The sequence below is a fragment of the Cimex lectularius genome, unplaced genomic scaffold, assembly GCF_000648675.2.
Source record: "Cimex lectularius strain Harlan isolate CLEC.00 unplaced genomic scaffold, Clec_2.1 scaffold3, whole genome shotgun sequence".
Taxonomy (NCBI): Eukaryota; Metazoa; Arthropoda; class Insecta; order Hemiptera; family Cimicidae; genus Cimex; species Cimex lectularius.
The window spans coordinates 791,899-813,875 of NW_019392688.1; the positions used below are offsets into that span (position 1 = coordinate 791,899).

Sequence of the window (21,977 nt, forward strand, 5' to 3'; positions counted from 1 at the left end):
GACGTGGGTTCGAATCCCGCTCGTGACACTGACTTTTTTATCTCAACTAAAAACCTTAATTAATTGAACAAAAAACTGTTTCTATTTCATGTCCCATTACTCCAAATAATTTAAAAACAGAAACAGACATTTTTTTTGTTTTGAGCCCATTTGAATGTGTATGACGGGTTCGAATGCAGGGCCGCTGGATTCGAACCCGGGACCTTGAACTCACAGTGATCAGCGCCGTGTCAACGCCTAATCCGTTCCGGCCATCGACGACTCCCTCAGGCCTAATTTGTCTAATTAATTATGTTTGCAAATACTCTTTTAACATGACAATATCTAAAAATGAACGTTTTTTTAGTATCGACCTTTTTGAGTGGAGGGATTAGGTATATGTATATATATTTATAATAATACGTACATATAAGTTATATATATATAGATTTAGTGCTTATAACTATATACATATATATATAAACAAGGGAACTGTCCAAACTTATATAAAATTAAACGCACATAGATCTGTATTTTTAATTAGCATTCATTTCAACCATTTCATGTTTTTTTTTCGTTTTTGTAAATTGTAATTTTTAATTTATTTTATTTCATTCGACTCATCCCGAAGGAAATGTTTCAGGTAAACAGACTACAAGGACCTTTTCATCAGAACATACCGCATCACCAGGTCAATATTTTAATTCAACTTCCTATTTTAAACATTGTTTTAAACGAAGCCTTCTCTCAACCGTCCCAGTGCGGGATTTGGGAAAAAAATATTGTTTTCCCACGGTCGAAATATAAAATAAAAGTTCTATTTGTCAGACTCCGGTTCGTTCCAGAGGCTTTTACCGACTGCTGACTTGTCTCTATATTTGTTAACGGTTTGTCTCCCAGGCTGGAAAACAAATAAAAATCCTTTAGGCGGAAGCTGAAAAAAAGTCTGTTTATTCCACTGGACTTCCACCCACTGCCCATCTCTCTTCTACGGATTGACGTTTTGGGAAATTAATCAGCGCATGGTCATTTCTCAATATGTCTAAGAACGAGATTGGCCTGAGGGGTCAACTAAATCCAGACAAATTTGCCAGTACATCGGTTCAATTTAACTAAAAAGACAACAATTTGAATACCGGAATGTAGTTTTTATAGTTTTTTGTCTTTCCAAAAAAAGTTAAACAAGAGTTAAATCGTCTTAATTAATTTTCCCTGTAAAAATTTAATGTAAGTTTAAATAGCAAAACGGGGGATGTTAAGCGATTAGCCACCCACAGGGGATATATAAATCTATAGAGTTTTTGCCTGGGTTCGTTCCACTGAAACACTTTGTCTTGACTTGCTTGAACCACCATCCAGCATAAAATTTTTCTGCTAGAATAATAAACGCGACTTTGCCAGAAATCAATTTAAGCCCGCGTGTGCAAAAACGAAAGAGGACCTTCTCCATAAATAACCACCGAACGTTGCGTTTTATTTGTAATACAACGTAGTGAGAATAATTTTGAATGAACCACCCTCCTCAAAACAAAATCTTTGGTAATGAGACCTCCTGCCTGTCTTTGACAGCTTCTCTAATGAAACCTCACCCCTGTATCCGATTTTCTATACCCTTATTGGGTACTAAAAAATTTATTACCGAGATAAGAACAAAATCTTCAATTCAATATTTTGTTTGGAGATAAGAAAACTGTAAATGTAAAAATTCTTGATTTGTAATATAAAAGCTTACATATTTGCAAAACATCTATTAAAGCTTGTGCATGCTGATTTTGCTCCTGTGGTGTTTCCTGTGAATGCTGCATCCAACGGTTATGCATTAATTATTTCATTTTTGTTTATTCGTAAATGATAATTTTTTCAAAAATGACTCTCCTTAAAATCAAACTTTTTTTAACGTTTGAAACGCTTTGGTTCATCACAAACAGTTTTGATTTTATTTACTTATTCTTTCGGTAATTACAAAGTCTAAACAAGTTCCTGCCCACAACATGGCAGGCAGTATTTTTTGCATTATAGCTTGTTTTTCGTTTGTTTTCATTTGCTTGCTTTACACACACTGGTACGATCGAACGGACCTCCGCAAACACATTCAGTAAATGTAAACACATAAATTTAAATTAGACGCTAAGCGTTACATTTAAATATACATATAAATTAGTGTCAGATATAGGATCTGTCCTGAATTAGTGAGCCCATTCATTACAAAGAAAAAATTTTAAACATACGAGAAAAAACGGATCAGAGATATCTGATGAATCGTTAAGAAGAGGAGCCTGCAGAGGTAAACATGCGGAAGACCCAGAACTTATCCAATGAAAGAACACATGATCGGCTGTGGCCAATAAAAATTTAAGGCAAAAAATAGAGTGGAAAGTTTAAATCTCTTTAAGTTCTCATTCCATGCGTTCAAAAAGACCACTTTAGGACCATTATTAAAATCATCTTACATAAATTGTGCGAACAAGCAACTGTGAATTGTTCAAATACATCTAGCCCTACAGTCTTAAGTTTATCGTGATAACAAAATACACTAAATTAATAATAACCAGACTAGAAGTACTAGTTCTCTTTCAAGTCAATCTATATCACAATCTTTGACAGGAAGTCAAACTAACCAGCCATAATCCATATGGTTTTTAACCAGGGACTGATTTGGGTAACATGTTTAAGGTATTACCGAATTTCAAAGTAATTCAACCTAGATTACTGTAATATTTTTTCGTGTTGTATCTAAGTGATCTCGAAAATCATAGTTGGAATTAAAACTCTAAACTCACAAATTTTCATGATTTGCTCGAAAACATTCCCGTCGATAGAACAGAACTTGCAGCCCTATGTTTGGACAAGAAGATAGATTTACAATTTCCACCATTAATAACTGATCCATTTAATCGACACCAGCCCTCAAACTCAGTCCAATCCTTCTGAAGAAGATCGTAATCATTCACTGTCCAACTTATAAACCTTAAAAAATTATGCAAACCAGCGGAACTTGAGATGGTCAATGCCAGAAACACGATTCGAACATAATTTTTCCATGGAAAATTGATGTGAAGTTGCAAATAAAATTGTAAAACAACCATCTTCTATTTTTACGGCCATCTAACTTTTTTTGGAGTTAGATTGTAAGGTAACAACCACGTGTTGTTGCTCGTTTTCTTCTTATTTAGTATCTTTTATATTAATTTTCTTAGTAGAAAATATTTATATAAATATATTTGTAACTTCATGACTTTAATGATAATTCCTTAATTTCACTAATTTCGTGGTCCGCTAGACCAATTAATACATTACAATTAATTAAGGTTTTTAGTTGACATAAAAAAGTCAATGGCACGAGCGGCATTCGAACCCACGATTTTCGGCTAGATACGCCGCTGCTCTACCACTTGAGCTATCGTGACCTCGATCCACTTGGACACCAACTTCTCATCTCAACCCCACCTTTTGAGGAGGGAAAATTCAAAAGGTGGGGTTGAGATGGGAAGTTGGTGTCCGAGTGGATCGAGGTCACGTTAGCTCAAGTGGTAGAGCAGCGGCGTATCTAGCCGAAGATCGTGTGTTCGAATCCCGCTCGTGATACTGACATTTTTATCTCAAATAAAAACTTTAATTAATTTAAATGATAATGTTGATAAGCAAAACCAGCTCTTCTTCATTTTTCTTTAAAATTCTCTCTTCCACAAGGATAGATGTTGGATGATTTAATTTAGTACTTTCCTTTTACTACTGTCACCTATTTTTTTTTTTTTGCGAGCTCATACTTCTTTTGTCTTTGACTGATTATCCTATGTTTTTATTGTAATTACAATATTTTTTTAAATTTTGTTTTTTACGATATCAAAAATATCACTTTTCTAATTTCATTATTGGCTATTACCGTTTTTTTTCTTTTTTTTTATAATTGCGTTATTAATATTAGATCATTTTGCAAAAATCAAAAGGTAGGTATTGAATTGTTCTGATGACATATTCGTTAAAAATATTGGGCGAAGAAAGAAACATACGATAAAATGGTATCCGCGTATTTCCGCTAGGTTTGATGTTAATGTTTCAACTGATTTGAAAATCCGATCTGAACCTAATCATCCGGAATGGAGTAATCTCACATTCAGATAATAAATCATAAGGAAATATGAGCTAATAACCGGTCCATTTTAGAAAATTGATGTTTTTTTAATCCTCCTAAGAACAATGCTAAATTATTCTTGACGTTGGAAGAGTAATGAATGGTTTCTCCAACCTGTTGAAAATGTCGGTTGGTAAATCTTAAATACAGATGAAATCGCACAAATATCACTCTCTGCAACGAGAAAAGAGTGTTGATATTCATATTAGTGTTTTTTTTCTGTTTGATTTAATTTCATATTTTTGCCTCGGTTATCTGAACGCACGGTAGACCGCTGGCCAAGTTCCAGCAAGCTGCCATGTGGATCTTTACCGAACCAATTCACCTTCATATCTCTGCTTCTTTTTGGATGGGCTTTAGAAATTTGAAATATAAATTCAGCATAGGTCTCATACAATATTGTAAAAATTTGTTCACTTAATATCAAGCCTTTTCGGAAAGGGAGAATTTCAAAATTTGCAGTTTTGTTACTGACTGACTCACTGATCATCAAAATTATAAGGTTTTTCCCAAATAGGTAAAAAAGTGAATGAGCAATGACGAGTCTAAAACATTTTTATATTTTTCTGAGATCTCCACCTTTCATCCATCTCTCCTGTGTGAGCACATATGGTCCTAATGTAGATATCTTTGCTGTTTAGTTTTCTCAAGATATAGACTAAAAAAGAACGGACTGTGCCACACTATAGATTTGTTAACTTTGGAAGGGAAATTTTTAAAGGAGGGTCTGGAACTTTACCCTTTTTTCATTGTTTTACAAACCCGAATAAATCTATATTTTAAAGGAAATATCTTATGGATGAAATAGGTTATGCATTTTTGTATCATTATGTATTTTTTCGGTGTGAAATGTGAACTCCTGAAATTAGTTGTTAATAAAACCTTTCCAATTAACATTAAACTTTCTTAAATGAGGTGAAAATTAGAAAATATCGTTTTAGTGTACCTATCCCATAAATCTACATAATTCCCAATCTAAATCCTACCTCATAAACATAATAAAAAATAGACAATCATGCTGTAAACATATGAAATAATAAGTTAATTCGTGAAGTTACAATCCATGACATTGTTTACAGCCGTGGAAAAATGTAGATGGATTTTCATATCATTCTATATCTACAGAAATATCTCAATTTACACACTTTTATTTTTTAATTCTTACTTTCATGGTCCTTTAGAGCTTAAAACATCGAAGAACGATTTTTTATCGACAGCTGTTAGCAGTTCATTATCTGAAGTTTTCGACTACATTCCACATCATGAAATATTGAATGAAATATTTTAATGGCCATGGTAAGACCAGTGCTGATTTGGGCTCCGTAGAAGATTTGTCTTTCTTGTTTAAAATCCGTACAATTTTTTTGTGTGGTTTATATCTTCGTGGGGTTCCATAGATGTCACATTAATTTTCCGAAATTTGTATAAGTATGCGTAACAGCTTTGCATCAAACCAATTTTGAACATAGGCCTTATGTTGACTTAGTAATTATGAAACCATAATTTAGGGCTCAGTCGGGGACCGCGGTAGCCGAGTGGTTAGCATGAGAGACTCTCACGCCGCGGTCGTGGGTTCGATTCCCACCGTTGCCCCTGGCCCTTTTTTCCCAATAACCCCCCAAATTTGAACACACATATACGAATTTGTCACATGGCTAATATGCATAGTTCATAACGCAAAAAAAGGGCTCAGTCGTGGTACCGTTCGTATTTAAGATATTTGTCATTTTAAGTATTCATTTTGCCAATCGATAAATATTCGGTCTTTACGATTAATTTAATTATCCGGTTTTGATAGAAGAGCAGCCTGTGATAATGTCGCGCTTTCAGGCAAGCGGTCATCAACTTCATCAAATTTAAAAGCAGTACGTCTTTTTATTCATGCTAATTTATATCATTTTCTATTTTTGTTAATTTCTTCTGTTAGATTTAATTTTTTTAATTTATAGTAATTTATTATACAAAATTTATTTGCACTTCGAGCTTATAGACTCCACTCGGATAGTCGACGCATATTATTATAAATTTTATGTTAAATCTGTTATCATATTTTGCTGCCTGCTTAATAGTAATTGATTCAGCCGAAAATATTGATAGTTGATTAGAAAGATCGTATATTTTCTTGTAGTTAAGCTTATGCGAGTAAAAACCTCAATCAATTTTATGCTTTTATAAACTACCTATAAAAGAAAGTAACAATTATAAAATAATGTATTAAGCTAGGTATTTATTAATTACTTTTTAACTGTTCTGTTAATTCTGTGAAGTAATATTCAGTAAGTGAAGTAAAATTCTTTTCGGTTTTGATGGTTTGATAGTCCTGTAAGATTAGTGGTGTTTACTTTTTTCTAGTACTTATAATTAAGAACTTTGAGCCAACCTCACCGGATTTTTCTATAAGCAGTGAATATTTCCCAATGATGTAGAATAAAACGACGTTTTTTTTTTTTCGTAAATTTCAAGTAATTAAAGGTTTATTGACACATTGATTGGATGCGTTATCTGAGTACATGTAAAACTAGTAAACTATGTTTTTATCATGAAATTTTATTTAAATACCTAAATTTTGATGTATGTTGTTTGTATGTCTGTTTTTACATTAACTATAAATAATTTATGGGGTGTAGGGGTATCTGCATTCGGGATAGTTTTATGGTTGAAAACGATTTTAAACAATTTATTCGTTATCTATACCACGTTGTATACGTGTTCGTTTTTATTGTTTAGCTATTTAAAATCAATACTTTTTGTCCATGCTCAACGAAAGAACTATATTAAATCAATCGCCCTCACTTTTTCTCAAACGTCCAAAAGTTTAAAATATTTGTTCTTCGTCCCAAGTTTAACATTTGCCGTTCTAAATTCTCGCTCCTGTTCAGATTGTAATCGTACCGGCTCGGATTACGTTTGTTCAGCAGTACAAACAACGAACAAGCGGCCTGTTCAATAGTTCATGGAGTTGTATTGGTTCAATTCAAACCTGGCCAGATCTGTTATCTGGCGGGATAAGTTTATTAAATGCAATATTGATAGGGGCTTTAAATAAATAAACTTATTTCACTTTAGCTAAAACAGCTGAACATTAGCAAATAAAACACAATAAAAAAATAAATATTATTTTAATTTTGTGTTTAACTGGTCAACATAATAATTAATCAAAATATTGTTTGCTTATTGATAGAATATTTGCTAATTCTTTTTTGAGAAAACAAAACCGAACTGTCAATAATAATTTTGTCAAATAGGAGTCTTATGAAAATTAATATAAATTATTTAATAAGGAAAGTGTATAGGAACACAAACACTGGCGACTGTGGGGCCGTCCAAATTTGAAATCGGATTTAACAATGGATTAAGAAAACTAGCAGAATTATTAAATCGGTCCATGTCCGATGATATTATTGTATTGAATAACTTCTTCTGACATTTTAATGCATAATAAAGGTTCATTGTGGAAAGGAAGGTGTTTGGCGCCCACTTGAGGGATGCTTCGTACATAATGAATAGGAGTTTAATCAACACGCCTCCCTCCTGTCACCCTCTCTGCATAAACCCTCAGATTTATCACTTTATAAAATTCCGCCTTCCAACTTTAACACGTTTTGCGGGCCGGAGGAGAGACGGACGTTAAAGTGATTTATAGCATCCTGAAGCCTTTTAAACTTAAATCGACATCGTGCGATCACCTGTGCTCCGGAGCGTAAGGCACGTGGCCGATTTCCTCTTATTTCTTCTACTTTTTATATATATTTTTATCGATTTCCCATAAAACGCGGCGAATTTCCCCAAGAGGTTCAATATCCTGCTAATTCCACGGCTGGCGAAAAGACAATGAGATTCGAATAAGAAAAGCGACAGAGAAATTTAATAAACCCCTCAAACGGGGTTGAACGAAAAGGGCACTGCCCAATTATAAAATGTCGCAGTGTGCACAATTATACCGACGGTCAGAAGGTTTTAATTTCTAATTCAATCCAGACCTGTCCAGCGCGAATTCACCGAGCACGGGAGATAATTGAATCGGTGACGGTTCGCTCTACATACGTCCACTCTCAGCAGTACACCATTTTAACAAGCAGTCGTTTCTTCCTGGCTTATTGTACTCACACATTTTTTTACCCCTTTGACACCCTGTTACCTCCAGTCCCTGAGCAATATTGCTTTTTTTTCGAATTAATTCATTTTATTCAGAAAAACTTTCTTTTGTTATGACTGTAAAGTTAATTTGTAAAATATTTATTTCCCTGGGTAGGTACAGCCAGCCCTTTGACACAAAAATCCATTTACAGCGACCAAAAAAATGAATTAACTTGATTGACATGAACGATAAACTTTTCTAATTTAATTTCTACAATATTTTTCAATTTGAAAACTGAAATAAACTACAACGCTTGTTTTTCGTCCAGTTAAAACAAATTTATTAATATATCATTTTTGCACTTTGCTCTGTTACGTTTAATTTCTTTGAAAGTTAGCAATGGAAATAGTCTGACCAAAAATGCTGAAAAAATTCACTTGTTCAATTACTAGTTATTTACGGCTGTTTATTCGTAATTATATTTATTTCAATTAAATAGATTTAAAATTTTGTTTGAAAATAAGGCTTTTGGATTATACTATGCGGCAACGAAGGGAGGTCGTGTTGGTTTAGTCTATTGACAGCGCCGTATTTCATGTATTCGACCCTTTTCACAATAAAGCTTTTTCCCTTTCTTCTTTTTCATTTTTATCACCTGTGTTTAATTAATACACCCTGAATTATACATATACATACATGTACATTTATTCCCCTACATACGGTGTATAATATGTACAGGGTGTATCAACTTCTATAATCCTTCCATATATCATATATTTGACTCATTTTCTTTTTGTAATAAAGCTTCCTATTTCTCTTTCTTCGTTTTTAGTTGTATATTAGTATTACCTGTGTTTCGTTAATACAGCTTTTAATCTTTTCTGAATTAAATGGATGGATTATAGAAGTTGATACACCCTGTACATATTATACACCGTATGTAGGGTGTATAATATTTACAGGGTATATCAACTTCCATAATCCACCCATTTAATTCGGAAAACATTAACTTTAGCAACAAATGGTCTGACACAAACCCCAAGTTAATTTTGGCTAGGAATCGCGTGATAGTAACAGATTTGATATAACTTTCCCATCTAGCTGGGAAGTGACACCAACTTTGTTACTTTAAATGAGAATTCAATATTATTGTATAATTCGATTCTACAGCTTATTTTATGCCGCTTTTATTGTGAGGAAAATTTTGATAGGATCGACCATTTCTGAGTTATGCCCTACGAAAGACACTCGGGGGGGATGCTTTTTGAAACAACAAGATGGCCCTCCAAGTTTATTTCGAAAACGATTTGCTTCAGCGAACCTCTATCCACACCCTAAGTTCATTTTGGCTGGGAATCGCATGGTGGTAACAGATTTAACATAACTTTCTCAACTACCGGGGAAATGACACTAACATTGTTATTTTAAGTGAGGATCCCATATTTTCATTGTACAATTCGATTCTGAAGCTTATTTTATGCCACTTTTACTTAAAGAATAATTTCGATATTTTTGATAGGATTCTGAGTTTTGGCCAATTTTTCTTATTGCAAGCAAAAGATATGTTCTCAATTGTTTTGAACAAGAATGGAATTAAGCTAAAAGATACAGAAACTCGAGTACAGTACTACAACTTGGCTAGATAAACGCTGAAAAATCACTAGTTCAAATTGAAAAATATTTCTTGTAAAAAAAAATTAAAACTACACCGTGTGGGTCGAAGTCACGATAGCTCAAATGGTTAGAGGAGTCTTACTGAGACAAAGGTCGTGGGTTCGAATCCCGCTCATGACACTAGCTGTTTCAATTTAACCAAGACCTTACATACAAAGTATAATCAAATAAAAAATGTAATTTGGTCAATCAGACCACTAAGCGTAATGGATTTAAAACTAAATTTACAACGCCTAAAACTGCTGCTGACATAAGATACAAAGTGAGTTACTGCTCTATCCAAATACAGAGAGTAAAGTACCTTCACCAACTTTGAGTTTCGACGTTTAACAATAACGTTAAAAATGGTCATCGGCTATCTATTTAATCAAAAGTTTTAAATGTAACTGGTTAATACATAATGGTTTGGGACATTTGCGAGTCATCATAGACAACCACTGCAGATGGTTTGGATTATAAAGCCCTCCAGATAAACCGCACAGTGTACCACTTAATAAAACAAATTTTCTCAACGTCTGAAAAATTCGTTTATTTCACACTTAGAAATGACTTATGTTTGGGAAATTAGTTTACGAGAAGCGAAATTTTGTGGGTAGTGGATTACGATTTGTTTCTTATTTATTTTTCATATATTTATTCTTAATTCAATTTAGTTTAGTTAAATAGTGTTTTTCGAATTAACATAAATATTATATTCCAGGATGACAACACATGACCATACATTACCAATGATCAATAGAAATGCCATACAGGTTACATAGTGATAACGGATTAGATTAACGTAGTACTTATCATAATCACTTCTATTAATCGGTCTATCGTAGGATTATTGAACAAAAAGATTTAAAAAGTCGAAAAGGACATAAAGGGTAACAGTGCAGGGGGAAAAAAAGAGAGTGGTATAAATATAATTAATTATTCTGATAATAAATACGCTGAGTANTATTTATATATATATATATATATATAGAGAGAGAGAGAGAGAGAGATAGGGAGGGAGAGGGAGAGAAAACAGTACGCGTCCAATAGCCCTGCAATAGCTAGGAAATGGCTAAGTTGATGGGTAGTCTATTGTGTGTGGAAAATACAATTTATTTTTTTCCCAACAACTTATTATGGAGTTACACAAAATTAAAAGCTACGGTAACTAGAAAAGTCATTCTTGAACACCGCGATGACGTACCCATGAGCAAAATTCTGTACTTCACAAAATGAAAAAAAAATTCTAGGAAAACAAATAGAACGGAATTAAGTTTTAAAAATTTAATAAATTTTCAGTGCTCAGCCTGCGAAAGGGTACGAAACAAACTGAAATGTAGCGAGAGCGAGAAACTCGCTGATTTATACGGTAATGTGACTTTAAGAAAATTCTACTCGTTCAACTCCCTCATGCAGTCGCGTTTTGAATGGTAATAAGTTTCATGAGAAGGCTTTGATTTGACCAACTATAAATTCAAACCGCAATTTATTAAGAAGCCACCGTGTTTTACTCCCGTCCAAGAATGCAATTTCCAAGAGGAAATTTTTGACGTCGCGCTTAAACCAGTCGTGCGTTTTGAAAGGTTTAAACTGATTTTCCACTCTTTTAGACAGCCCAGCAACAAGTGTCGTCATATTCTTCCAAATTTTTCGTCTTTTACTGACTGTTAACTAAAATGTGCTTGAGACTTAAGAATTAAGCTTGAACGCAACTGATTCGACAATTGTTTTTTCGACGCGAGATGTGAAGAGAAAAGAAAACGAATAGTTTCCCTTGAAATGAACACAGAAGGTAAAACGACTGACCAACTATTTTATTATATAAATATTATGTTTCAGTTAGTGATAACAATTCGATTTACTAATTTAAACGAAACATGGTGCTTTTTTCCAATATCCATTATTATTAGGAAATTGTTTGCGATTATACAAAGATATGCTTATAAGTGTTGTCAATAACCACGTTATCGTAATTGTAGGGTTAATTAATTAACAAGTCAATTAATTGTACAAACATATAGATCAATTATTTTTTATTTAGCTTTAGGCTTCAGTGATGATGGACAGCGATTCCAATCATATTTGTTTTATATTCCATACGAAGAAACACTTATTATTGTCAAAATGCTGTATATGTTGTGTAACTTGTAACCGAACAATCAATAATTACTACAGTACAATGACAGAACAATAATAATAATTTCTAACATAAAAAATATATTAGGTATTTGGGGCATCAATATTTGCAATAAGGATCGATTAAGTGATATCAAGGATTGTAGGATCGAGGATCAGAATGCTTTGTTTATTTTCTGTAGAGAAATACATGTTGAAACTAAAAGGTTTTGGAATTTACCAAAACCGTTGAGGTTCCAAGTACGTTTAATTTAAAAAGAAATACATTTCGATATGTAATTTTGTTATTTACAAAGCAATATTTTATTTTTAACAATTTGATAGCTAATGCTGAAAACAATTTTAATTGTAAGCTGAGAAACTCTATGATATAGAATTCATTATCTCCTGTGTGATCTGCCTTTTAAAATATAACTTACGTAAGGTGGAAACTGGCGTGGGAACACCGATTTTAATTAAGTTTTTTCTGTGGTGCTATGAACTACGTGTCCAATGAGATAAAAAAGTTTATGAAAGTTTAATTTTTTGAAATTCTTCGTCGAGTGCGTATTTCAAGGTGGTTATGTATCATTTGTTTCGTTTTATTTTCTACGATAAGAAAATAACATGTCGGATTGAATTAAATAAGATTAGATTTGGAAAAAGTTACGGAAACCGAAAAACCCTATCAGTAACGAGGACAAAAAAATACTCTTTGAAAAAAACAAAAGCAATACAGGTTCGTATTAAACATCCTTTAAATTCGATTTTACTTAGGAAACAAAAAATAGATATTTTTATTCTGAATTAGCCGGGGGGGACCATTTTTTCTCCGATGTCCGGTGTTCTTCCGATACTTTAAACTTAACTACCTTGCTTAATGACTAAATCTCTTCTTTATTTTATTCGAATTCAACGTTATTACAACAGTTGAATAGCTCAATTTCTTTTCTTTACGCCTTTGTAAACAAGGTTTAGGTCGTAGGTCGTTATTAGTAAAAAAATAAGATGGAACGAACATTAGTGCTAGATTATATCTCAAGTTATAATTTATTTACGGAGGCCACGTTTATGATAAATATACATGTCGGTTATAGAAATTTAAATTTCTTGCAGAAAAGTAGACGTTTTAAAGTCACACGCCAAAAACACCGGCGGGGTTGTCGGTGGCCGGAACGGTTTGGGCGTTGACACGGCGCTCATCACTGTAAGGTAAAGGTCCTGGGTTCGGATCCAGCGGCCCTGCATTCGAACGCGACAATAGACATAAAATATATATAAAGACAATAGATATAAAATAGTTATATATATGTGTACACTTTTGGACTTACTACGTTCGGTCCTACGTCAAAAATGTATTTGGCAAAACAAAATCCCTCGGCTTCTAGGGTACATTGGCACATACGCTCCGACACGTTTCAATATTTTTCGACATGGAATCACCAAATAAGATTACAATAAATTCGGTGAACCTATGTCCATAACCCCCGTTGTTAGTCATGGACTGTTTTGGCAAACGACGTTAAATTGGCACGTAACATTAACTCATAAACTTAAATAATTAGAATTAATTATTCTTTTTATGTAAGGTCTTGGTTGAGATGAAAAGTTTATGTCACGAGCGGGATTCAAACCCACGACCCTCGGCTCGAATCCCTCTCGAGACACTAACTTATTCAAATCAACGAAGATCTTACATAAAAAGAATAATTAATTGAAATGAGTAATTTTGTCAATTAGACCAAAAAACATAAATGTGTTAAATAATTAGATTAAGTATATATTACTAATTTAAGGTGGATGATTTTTAATCTTGAACCAGAAAATATAACTTTAATTTTATCTTTAATGAATAATTTTAATTGTAGGTATTAATATTAAAACTCAAATAAAATATTATAAAAACGCAGACCTTATTATTCACAACATTAAATCAAATCCAATTTCCTTTGTGTTGAACTCAATTAGTTTTTAAAATTTTTTAACACTGTTTAAAAACAATTTTTTCATAATTATCTAACTAACCGTCTACTTTATTTGTATTATTAAAGTTTACCTCCTTTAGTAGGGATATTCCCAACATATTTTAAAAGCACACTGGTTATACCATTATATAAAAGTGGATCAAAATTAGATATCAGTAACTATGACCTATGTTTTATCCCTATATTTAGCAAAACTCATGGAAAAATGTATTAAAAATCGATTAGTTAAATTTCTTTGCAAAGTAATGTAATTTTCGGGGACCGCGGTAGCCGAGTGGTTAGCATGAGAGACTCTCACGCCGCGGTCGTGGGTTCGATTCCCACCGTCGCCTCTGGCCCGTTTTTCACAATAACCCCCCCCCCCAAATTTGAACACACTTATATGAATTGTCACATGGCTAATATGCATAGTTCATAACGCCAAAAAAAAAATCTTTAATGAAACTGTACATTTGCCGATAATTCGGACCGGTTCGACTTAAACTTGGGTAAACTTTAAGTCTGAATATATCTAAATAGTACAGTCATTTTGTGAAAAATTTATTACATGTTCATGGTAAAACTTAAATAGTTAAATTTTAAAGGTTAGCTTAAATCTACTGATAATTTCTGTGAGGAATCTTGGGGGTGAGTTTTTTCTATATGTACAAAACCAAAATAAATATATCGCATAAGAGTAATATGGAAATTTTTTTATTGTATACAATGAACGCGAAAATTGTGGACGTAATAATATAATGAAGAACAGGTAAGAAAATATTATTACAATATTAAAATTTCCATTGAAAATCCATCGATACCTACTCAAGACTTCATAGGACAGGACGAGCGCGATAATATGATAAAGAAAACAAATTCAGAAGAAGGTGTTGCAAATTCAAATATAAAAAAATCACACGGATCTTTCGACGCTGATAAGCAGTGGTCAGATCTACCAAAATGACATGATAAATTTTGTTATTGTCGGCACACTCGACAATCATCCACCTAGGGTATTGGCAGTTCAGCCACCAAGGCCCTTTGGCTCCGAAGGGGGGGGGTTGTTCTCGACGGCTTAGTCAATCGCATACAGTTCCAAATAGTGACGTGCGATACCAGAAAATATTCGATACCAGTACTCGATACTAGTATCAAAACAAATATTCGATATTAGTCACGTATCGACAGAAATTATTCGGTACTTACTCATATGAGTAGTTTTTTGTTTATTCATGAATGATCAACTTACTATTGTGGACTTTGGTTAAAATATGCTCATTTCTTAAAATAAACAAGAAATTGCAGTTTTTTTTTTTCATTTTTAAATATTTTTTCATACAGCGGGTACGCAGGTAAGAACAAGTAAATTCTGCCAACACAATTCAACATAATTGATATTTCAATTTTATCGTTATCGAGTGTTGAGAAAATTTATCAACGGTGGTTTTCAAATGTTTGAAAACATAAGACGCATTTCCAACTGTATTCCCCAAAGTTGACAAGATGCCGACGATTCAATTTTCTTAGTCAAATAACCTCATTACTTACTTTGGAGAGGAGACAAGATTAGGTATCTACCTACCTTCTACCTACAAGAAAGAAGGGGAACACATTTTAGGGACTTGAAGACAAAAACATTTTATGAGAAATTGAAAGTGCGAGGTGCGACGTGGGAAAGAATTATGAGTTACCAGAATTACCAGCACAGTTACCAACCAACAATTAAAAATCTCGATTAACTTTGTTGACACATGCCGCTAGTAGGCGCTGTTAACAGTAACTAGTCAATTCCCAGTGGATTGTTTTTAAAACTCATTACTTAGGATTTTCCTTAAAGATGGTCAACACTTTAAAATCCTTATTCTCTGTGACTTCTGCGAGTGGGCGTGGTAAGGAGGGTATTTCAGAGTTTTTTAAAGTGCATTGTGGAGTGCGTCAGGGTTGCCAGTTGAGCCCAATATTATTCGCTCTCGTTTTACATGACCTCCCAAATGTCCTGGAATGTGGAATTCGTATAGGTTATATTAATTGAATTAAAATATTAATGTATGCTGACGATATAGTTGTCCTATCGGATAGTGGAACTGGCTTAAAAAGAAACATCAAACTATTTGAACATTACTGTGAACAGTGGAACCTGGAAATTAACCACAGTTAATTTAGAGAAGTCCAAAATCATGGTGTTTAGGAGAGGGGGTAGGTTGAGTTCTCTGGATCGCTGTTTTTCAGCGGCAATCTCATCGAGATTGTAAATGAATATAAATATTTAGGAGTCATATTTACTCCGAGACTCTCTTGGACGAAGCACTTCTCTTGGAAAGCGTCAGTGGCTAAATTAGGTCTAAATGACACTTTAGACTTGCTACTCAAAGAAACTATCCCTATTAAAGTCAAGTATAATATTTTTAATGCGATAAATCGTGCAATTCTGTGTTATGGCTGTCAAATGTCGGGATACCTGAGGTTTGAAACAATAGAAAAAGTGCAACTTTTTTTTTAAAGAAAGTTGTTCATATTGCCATCTGGTTCACCAAACTATATATTATATTTAGAGACCAACGTGGATTTAATTTTGGTGTGTACACTTAAGCTTCACTACTCCTATATTGTGAAAGTTCTGTTGTCTCCCGATACTAGATACACAAAAATAACATCGTTGGCGGTCATAAAGACTAATATTTACTAATAATGTATAAGACTAATAATTACTAATATACTAATAATGGTTCGCTCACTGGAAATATTTGTTTGAAAAGTACAACTTGCCCTTCCTCATATCCTTAGACAACCTCTGTGAGTTGCATAATCATTTTTCAATTCTTATTAACCAAATAAAAAAACAACATCACGAAGAATGCCGGTCACGTGTCCAAGCATCTACGCATCTCTCACTTTACAAGGAGGTAAAAAATTTCTCCTGCATTGTTCGACCTACATGAAGATAATACTGACGGTCTTTGTCTCAATGAGTTGTGATGGCTATTTAAGCTAAGAAGTGAGGCTTTGCACTTAAACTGGGCTGTTTTGATTAAAGGGGAATTGGGAATATGTTCTTTGTGTAAATCGCGCTCTATTGAAACTGTTTGCCACTTCTTGGGGGAGTGCTCATCCCTGGGTGAGATTCGGTTGTTGCATCTCGGATGTTTCACTCTCCCCAGGGTTGACCTGTTACGGTTTTTGAGTGGCTCAAATTCGCGGGCCTTAATTCGTTACGCTAGGCATGCCTAGAACTACAGATATGAATTAATTAATGAGTTTAATTTTTGATTTCTATTGTGTAACCTGTTTTTCTGTTCTCTCTTTCGCATTTTGGCAGTTGTTGTTTCTTCTTTTTTCTCTTTTTATTGCGTAGGCTATAACTTTTATTTTATTGTGTATTTTTTCGTTTCTGATTGATTAATCAACGACCTCTGGTCGACGGATCCAAGATCCATGTCCTTAAATGCTTTGAAATCTAAATTGTCTTTTTTTCCTTTTTTATGTTTAATAAAGCTTGATTATTATTATTATTATTATTATTATTATTATTAGTCAATTCCCAGTATGATGAAAGGAAAGTTTCGAACGGTAAATAACAATTCAATATTACTTGAACACTCGAGGAAAAATCGATTTGAGTATATTTTCCGCTACTACAAAAAGTATTCGGTACAGTACTTGTATCGAAAAACAATATTACAAAACAATATTAACAATACAAAAAGTTCTCGGTATCGAAAGAAAATACTCGATACTTTACTCATATCGATTGGTATCGCACGCCATAGTTCCAAACCCATTCGTTCATTCTTAAATACATTCACTCCAATTTACACACCATTCACTCAATTAGGATAATGGGATACTAGTTATTCTTCCATCACCCTTTATAATTCTTACTAAACTAACCTGACTGAGGTCTTGGGTATTCGATATTCCGCAATCGATCTTCTCACATCACACATTCACGTTAATGAATACGAATATTCACTCTCAACACTAGCTTTACATATATTATACAACAAAATTAATGAAGGGTCAATGGGGTAATTGATATTTCATCAACGACTCCCTCATATCACACATTCACGCTAATAACTATACTCACTTTTAATACAAGCTAGGTATACACAGCAGTTATTACTATATGCAATAGAACAACCCTGTTTCCTCCAAGACTGGAAAGAGAGGATTAACGTTGATTCTATCTATCTAAGCCAGATGCATTTAAGTCCAATAAAATATACCTGCAAAAAATGCTGTATAATAGGTAGGACTTTACAATTTTTAAAGGTTTTTAATGGTATTTTAATTATTAAAACTGTGCTTTTTATAATGAATTTGTTTAAGAATCCTTTTAAATCTTTTCAATTTCATGTTTTGTTCAAAACAGTAAAGGCTTTGAAAAAAATATCCTCGTTGCTAGCGAATTCCTGCCATTATCGGTTCTATTAGATAAAGATCCTCCCCCTGAAGAAATAGCCCAATTCGATTTATCCTCCCGTCGAGGACAGTACGTTTCGAGGAAGGTCCAAGCCCCGAGGTCGGCAAAGTGAATCCAGCCCGGATTGGACGGAGAGACAAATTGGAGCAGTCTCCAAACCACGTTATGCCCAGAGCTGGAAACGCCTGGTAGAACCGGCCCGATATGAAATTACATCCACCGTCCGATGCCTCGGGCTCGATTGGGTTTGTCCCTTCACTCTGATGAATTTCGTTTACTCCAGCCAAGCCCTTAACACAAATTCAGCTCTTTTTCCCTTCGTTCTTATTATCTATGCTATTTTAAACATGGACAAGATCTGGTTAAATCGAACTTTCAATTTGCAATTGTATTTTTGTTGAATTCTCTGAAATAAAAATAAAACAGTTCTAATACAAGCGTTAAGTAAACAGAATTTTACAGATTAAATATTATCGTTGGAATGCGGCCATACTGTTTAAAACCCTAATTATTATTAACCAAGTATAAATAAAAAAAGCAAACAAATCACTGATCACAAAAATCATTAGCAGACGTGTTGCAATATTACATTATATAACTAACACTATTTCATAATACTGCCAAACTTACTGAAATAATAGATCATAATATATTGGGTTGTCCGGAAAATAATGCAGGATTTTAAGTTTTCATTAAAAAAAATCTATATAAAATATTCTGTTTACGTTTACAGGATTACTCATTNTTATTTTGATTAAAGAACATTGCTTTAAAGTAACTAGTTTCTTTTTTTTTGTTTAATACCAAAATCCTGCATTATTTTCCGGACAACCCAATAGTAGAAAACAAAACCAATTTGTACTAAAAATACAGTCATTTAGTAATTTTATATTGATGGATTTGTTGAAGCACAATTAAGAACATAACATTTTGTACACATATATTAAAATTATATTATTTGTGTTTCAGAGAATTAAACAAAAATACAATTTTAAATTGAAAGTTCGATCAACTTAATCTTCTTCATGTCTAAAAACCTAAAATTCTAAAAAAACAAGAAAGGCTGAAATGACACGATTGTAAATTAAAAAAAAATAGCAGTAGGATCTTTATTAAACAAGTTATTTACAACGTGTTGCAAGGTTACATTGCATAACTAAATCTATTTCATAATACTGACAAACTCATGAAAACACTAGATCATAACAAAAACAGACGTACAAAACAAATTTCTATTAAACATATAGGCATTTAGTAATTTTACAGTGATAGATTTGTTAACATAACAGAATTCTAAAAAAAAGACAAAGGTAAGACGATACTAAATTTAAAAATTAGCAGTACAGTCTTTATTGCTTAAAAGTTATTCACAATTTGCGTATACAAAAATGAAATAAAACATAAGTGCTTTACCTACAGAGTAAGTTGTCAATAATCACAATTTCATAAATTTATATTTTATGCAATATTATTATTTTTTAATATGTACTTAATATACGATATTTGAAAGATCAAAAGGTTTATTTGGCTTATGAATTATTTTAATTCGGGTACCTCAGAGCTATAGTGATTTTTAATTGTATATTTTGTTTTTATATGTTTGTGTTGTGTCTATGTTAATTTGTTGGAATGAATTTAGTTTGTTATCTTGAAAGGAAGCGTTTATTTATCTCAGCCCCGAGGAATACAGGGAGGAGTACACTGCGGTGATTCTTTGACGTCTGGAAAGTAAAAGTAATTTATTAGCAAGAATGGAGTGGTTCTATCCCGCACGGACGAATATCGAGTACTCTTTTGTGGGAGTGAATGTGACCAGACTTTTACATTTCCTGTGATGTATATTATGTATTGTATGTGTTGTGTCTATTCTGTAGTTGACAACCTGAGGTACCAACGACAGGCTAGCATTTTAAAATAACGACGTATATGCATATAAGCATAGAGTCAATTGCCAGATAGAAACTTGCTCAAATGGATGCAGTTTAAAACAAAATACACTTAAAAGATCAGAAAAAGATGGAAAACATTTAGAGGGACTGTGTTGACTTCAGCGTTTGCCAGCCCATAAACCTATCGCTTTATTTACGTATTAAGTAAAAACTCCTTTACGACTAATTTTCAATGCATTCTTACAGAACTTAAACAACGCAAGCCAGTCAATACCATTAGCAGCTCTAATGCTTATTGATCCAATAACTTAAATTTTGCGATAAACGTTTCTTCTCGTATTAGTCAGTTTTTCACATCAAAAAATTATAGAGATCTGCCTTTTCATCATGGCGCAAACACAACAGGCATAATTCAGTGGTAACTGTAGGCCGGCGCCACACTAAACGGAATGCAACGTACATTTTCGTGACGGAAATTTCGCGACGAAAAATCCGCCCAACCCGAACAAGTCACATATACAGCGGAAATGAACGGAATGACTTCAACGACTGTTTGAATGTACAGTTTATAACGTGACTCAGTTGATCATGTACGGTACAATGAAACATCTTTGAATTTTGTATATTTACAAGGCAACAAAGAAGCAGAACAGAAAGAGATCATTGGATTCATCCATTGAATAGGATAAGGGTAGTACTTGGTCAATTACACTGTCTGTATGGAGAACTTCGGTATTATCCTGTCAAGTTCTTCCATTACTATGGGAAGACTATAGAACTTCCACAATAAATTGGTCGAAGACCATCCGAGATCAGCTTCACTTGCAGTTTGCGTGTGCCTACCTCTTCCGTTCTACGCTTGTCCATCGACAGTGTGGCGCACTCTATCTACTTTGATCTGTTTTGATCTGTTTTATGGAACCCAGTGGAACATTCCGTCGATAGACGCTGGTACACCAACAGAACTCGACGGAGACTTTACGGCGGAAATTCGCGTTATGGAATTTCAGTCTGAAAACGAGGCAGTCAGATTTAAAACATTGTCATTGGCACAAACAATAATTAAACAAACACCGTTTAAGTATTATTGGTCGCCATCAGTTTTTAATTCTTTTTTCCGGGGGACGTCGGTAGCCTCAACGGTTTAGGCGTTGACATGGCGCTCATCACTGTAAGGTGAAGGTCCCGGGTTCGAATCCTGCGGCCCTGCATTCGAACCCGACATGCTTACAAATAAACTTTTTTTAAAAAACACCGACACCCTGAGGGTTTATATGACCTTTGCCACTTAAAAAAAATGTTTTGTTACTGATTTTAGATTGTATCTTATTATGTTTCCTCTTGTAAAAAAACTCGGTTTTTTATTTTATTTTTATTTCATTTATATCACAGCAGATACAAATTTAAAAGATTTATTAAAAATGACAGTCGAGTAGTTAAATCGATTTGAGGTGGGGTGAGCATGTCAATTCACTTTTTGTAAAAAATAGGTATACTTACAAAAGTAAGTACACAGTAGACCAATTTTATATTATTTCCTTGCAATATGTTCAAGGAAATAATATAAAAACTTATGAGACGTGCTATTGGCAAGAACGTCTTGTTAATTTTTTCTGGGGATAGTAATGCGATCAGCAGCTAACAAGCTGCTCAAATGCTTCATTAAAAATTTCTTTAAAAAACTGTTAAACATAAAAGATTTTTTAATTTAATCGCTTTGTAAACGATTCTACATTCGTTTTTC

The 21,977-nt window shown here is 33.4% G+C and overlaps 1 protein-coding gene across 14 annotated transcripts in view; it reads left to right on the top strand.

Annotated features, from left to right (window-relative positions):
* The window catches only part of LOC106662262 (disintegrin and metalloproteinase domain-containing protein 11), an 880,166-nt gene that overhangs the window by 614,644 nt on the left and 243,545 nt on the right, over positions 1-21,977 (top strand). For 13 of the 14 annotated variants that reach the window (XM_014386216.2, XM_014386212.2, XM_024225839.1 and 10 more), the window contains exon 3: positions 623-670. The exons of the other annotated variant lie outside the window; for it this stretch is intronic. In XM_014386216.2, the coding sequence (XP_014241702.2) occupies positions 623-670 (48 nt within the window). The remainder of the gene's footprint in view (positions 1-622; positions 671-21,977) is intronic. 14 annotated transcript variants of the gene reach the window in all.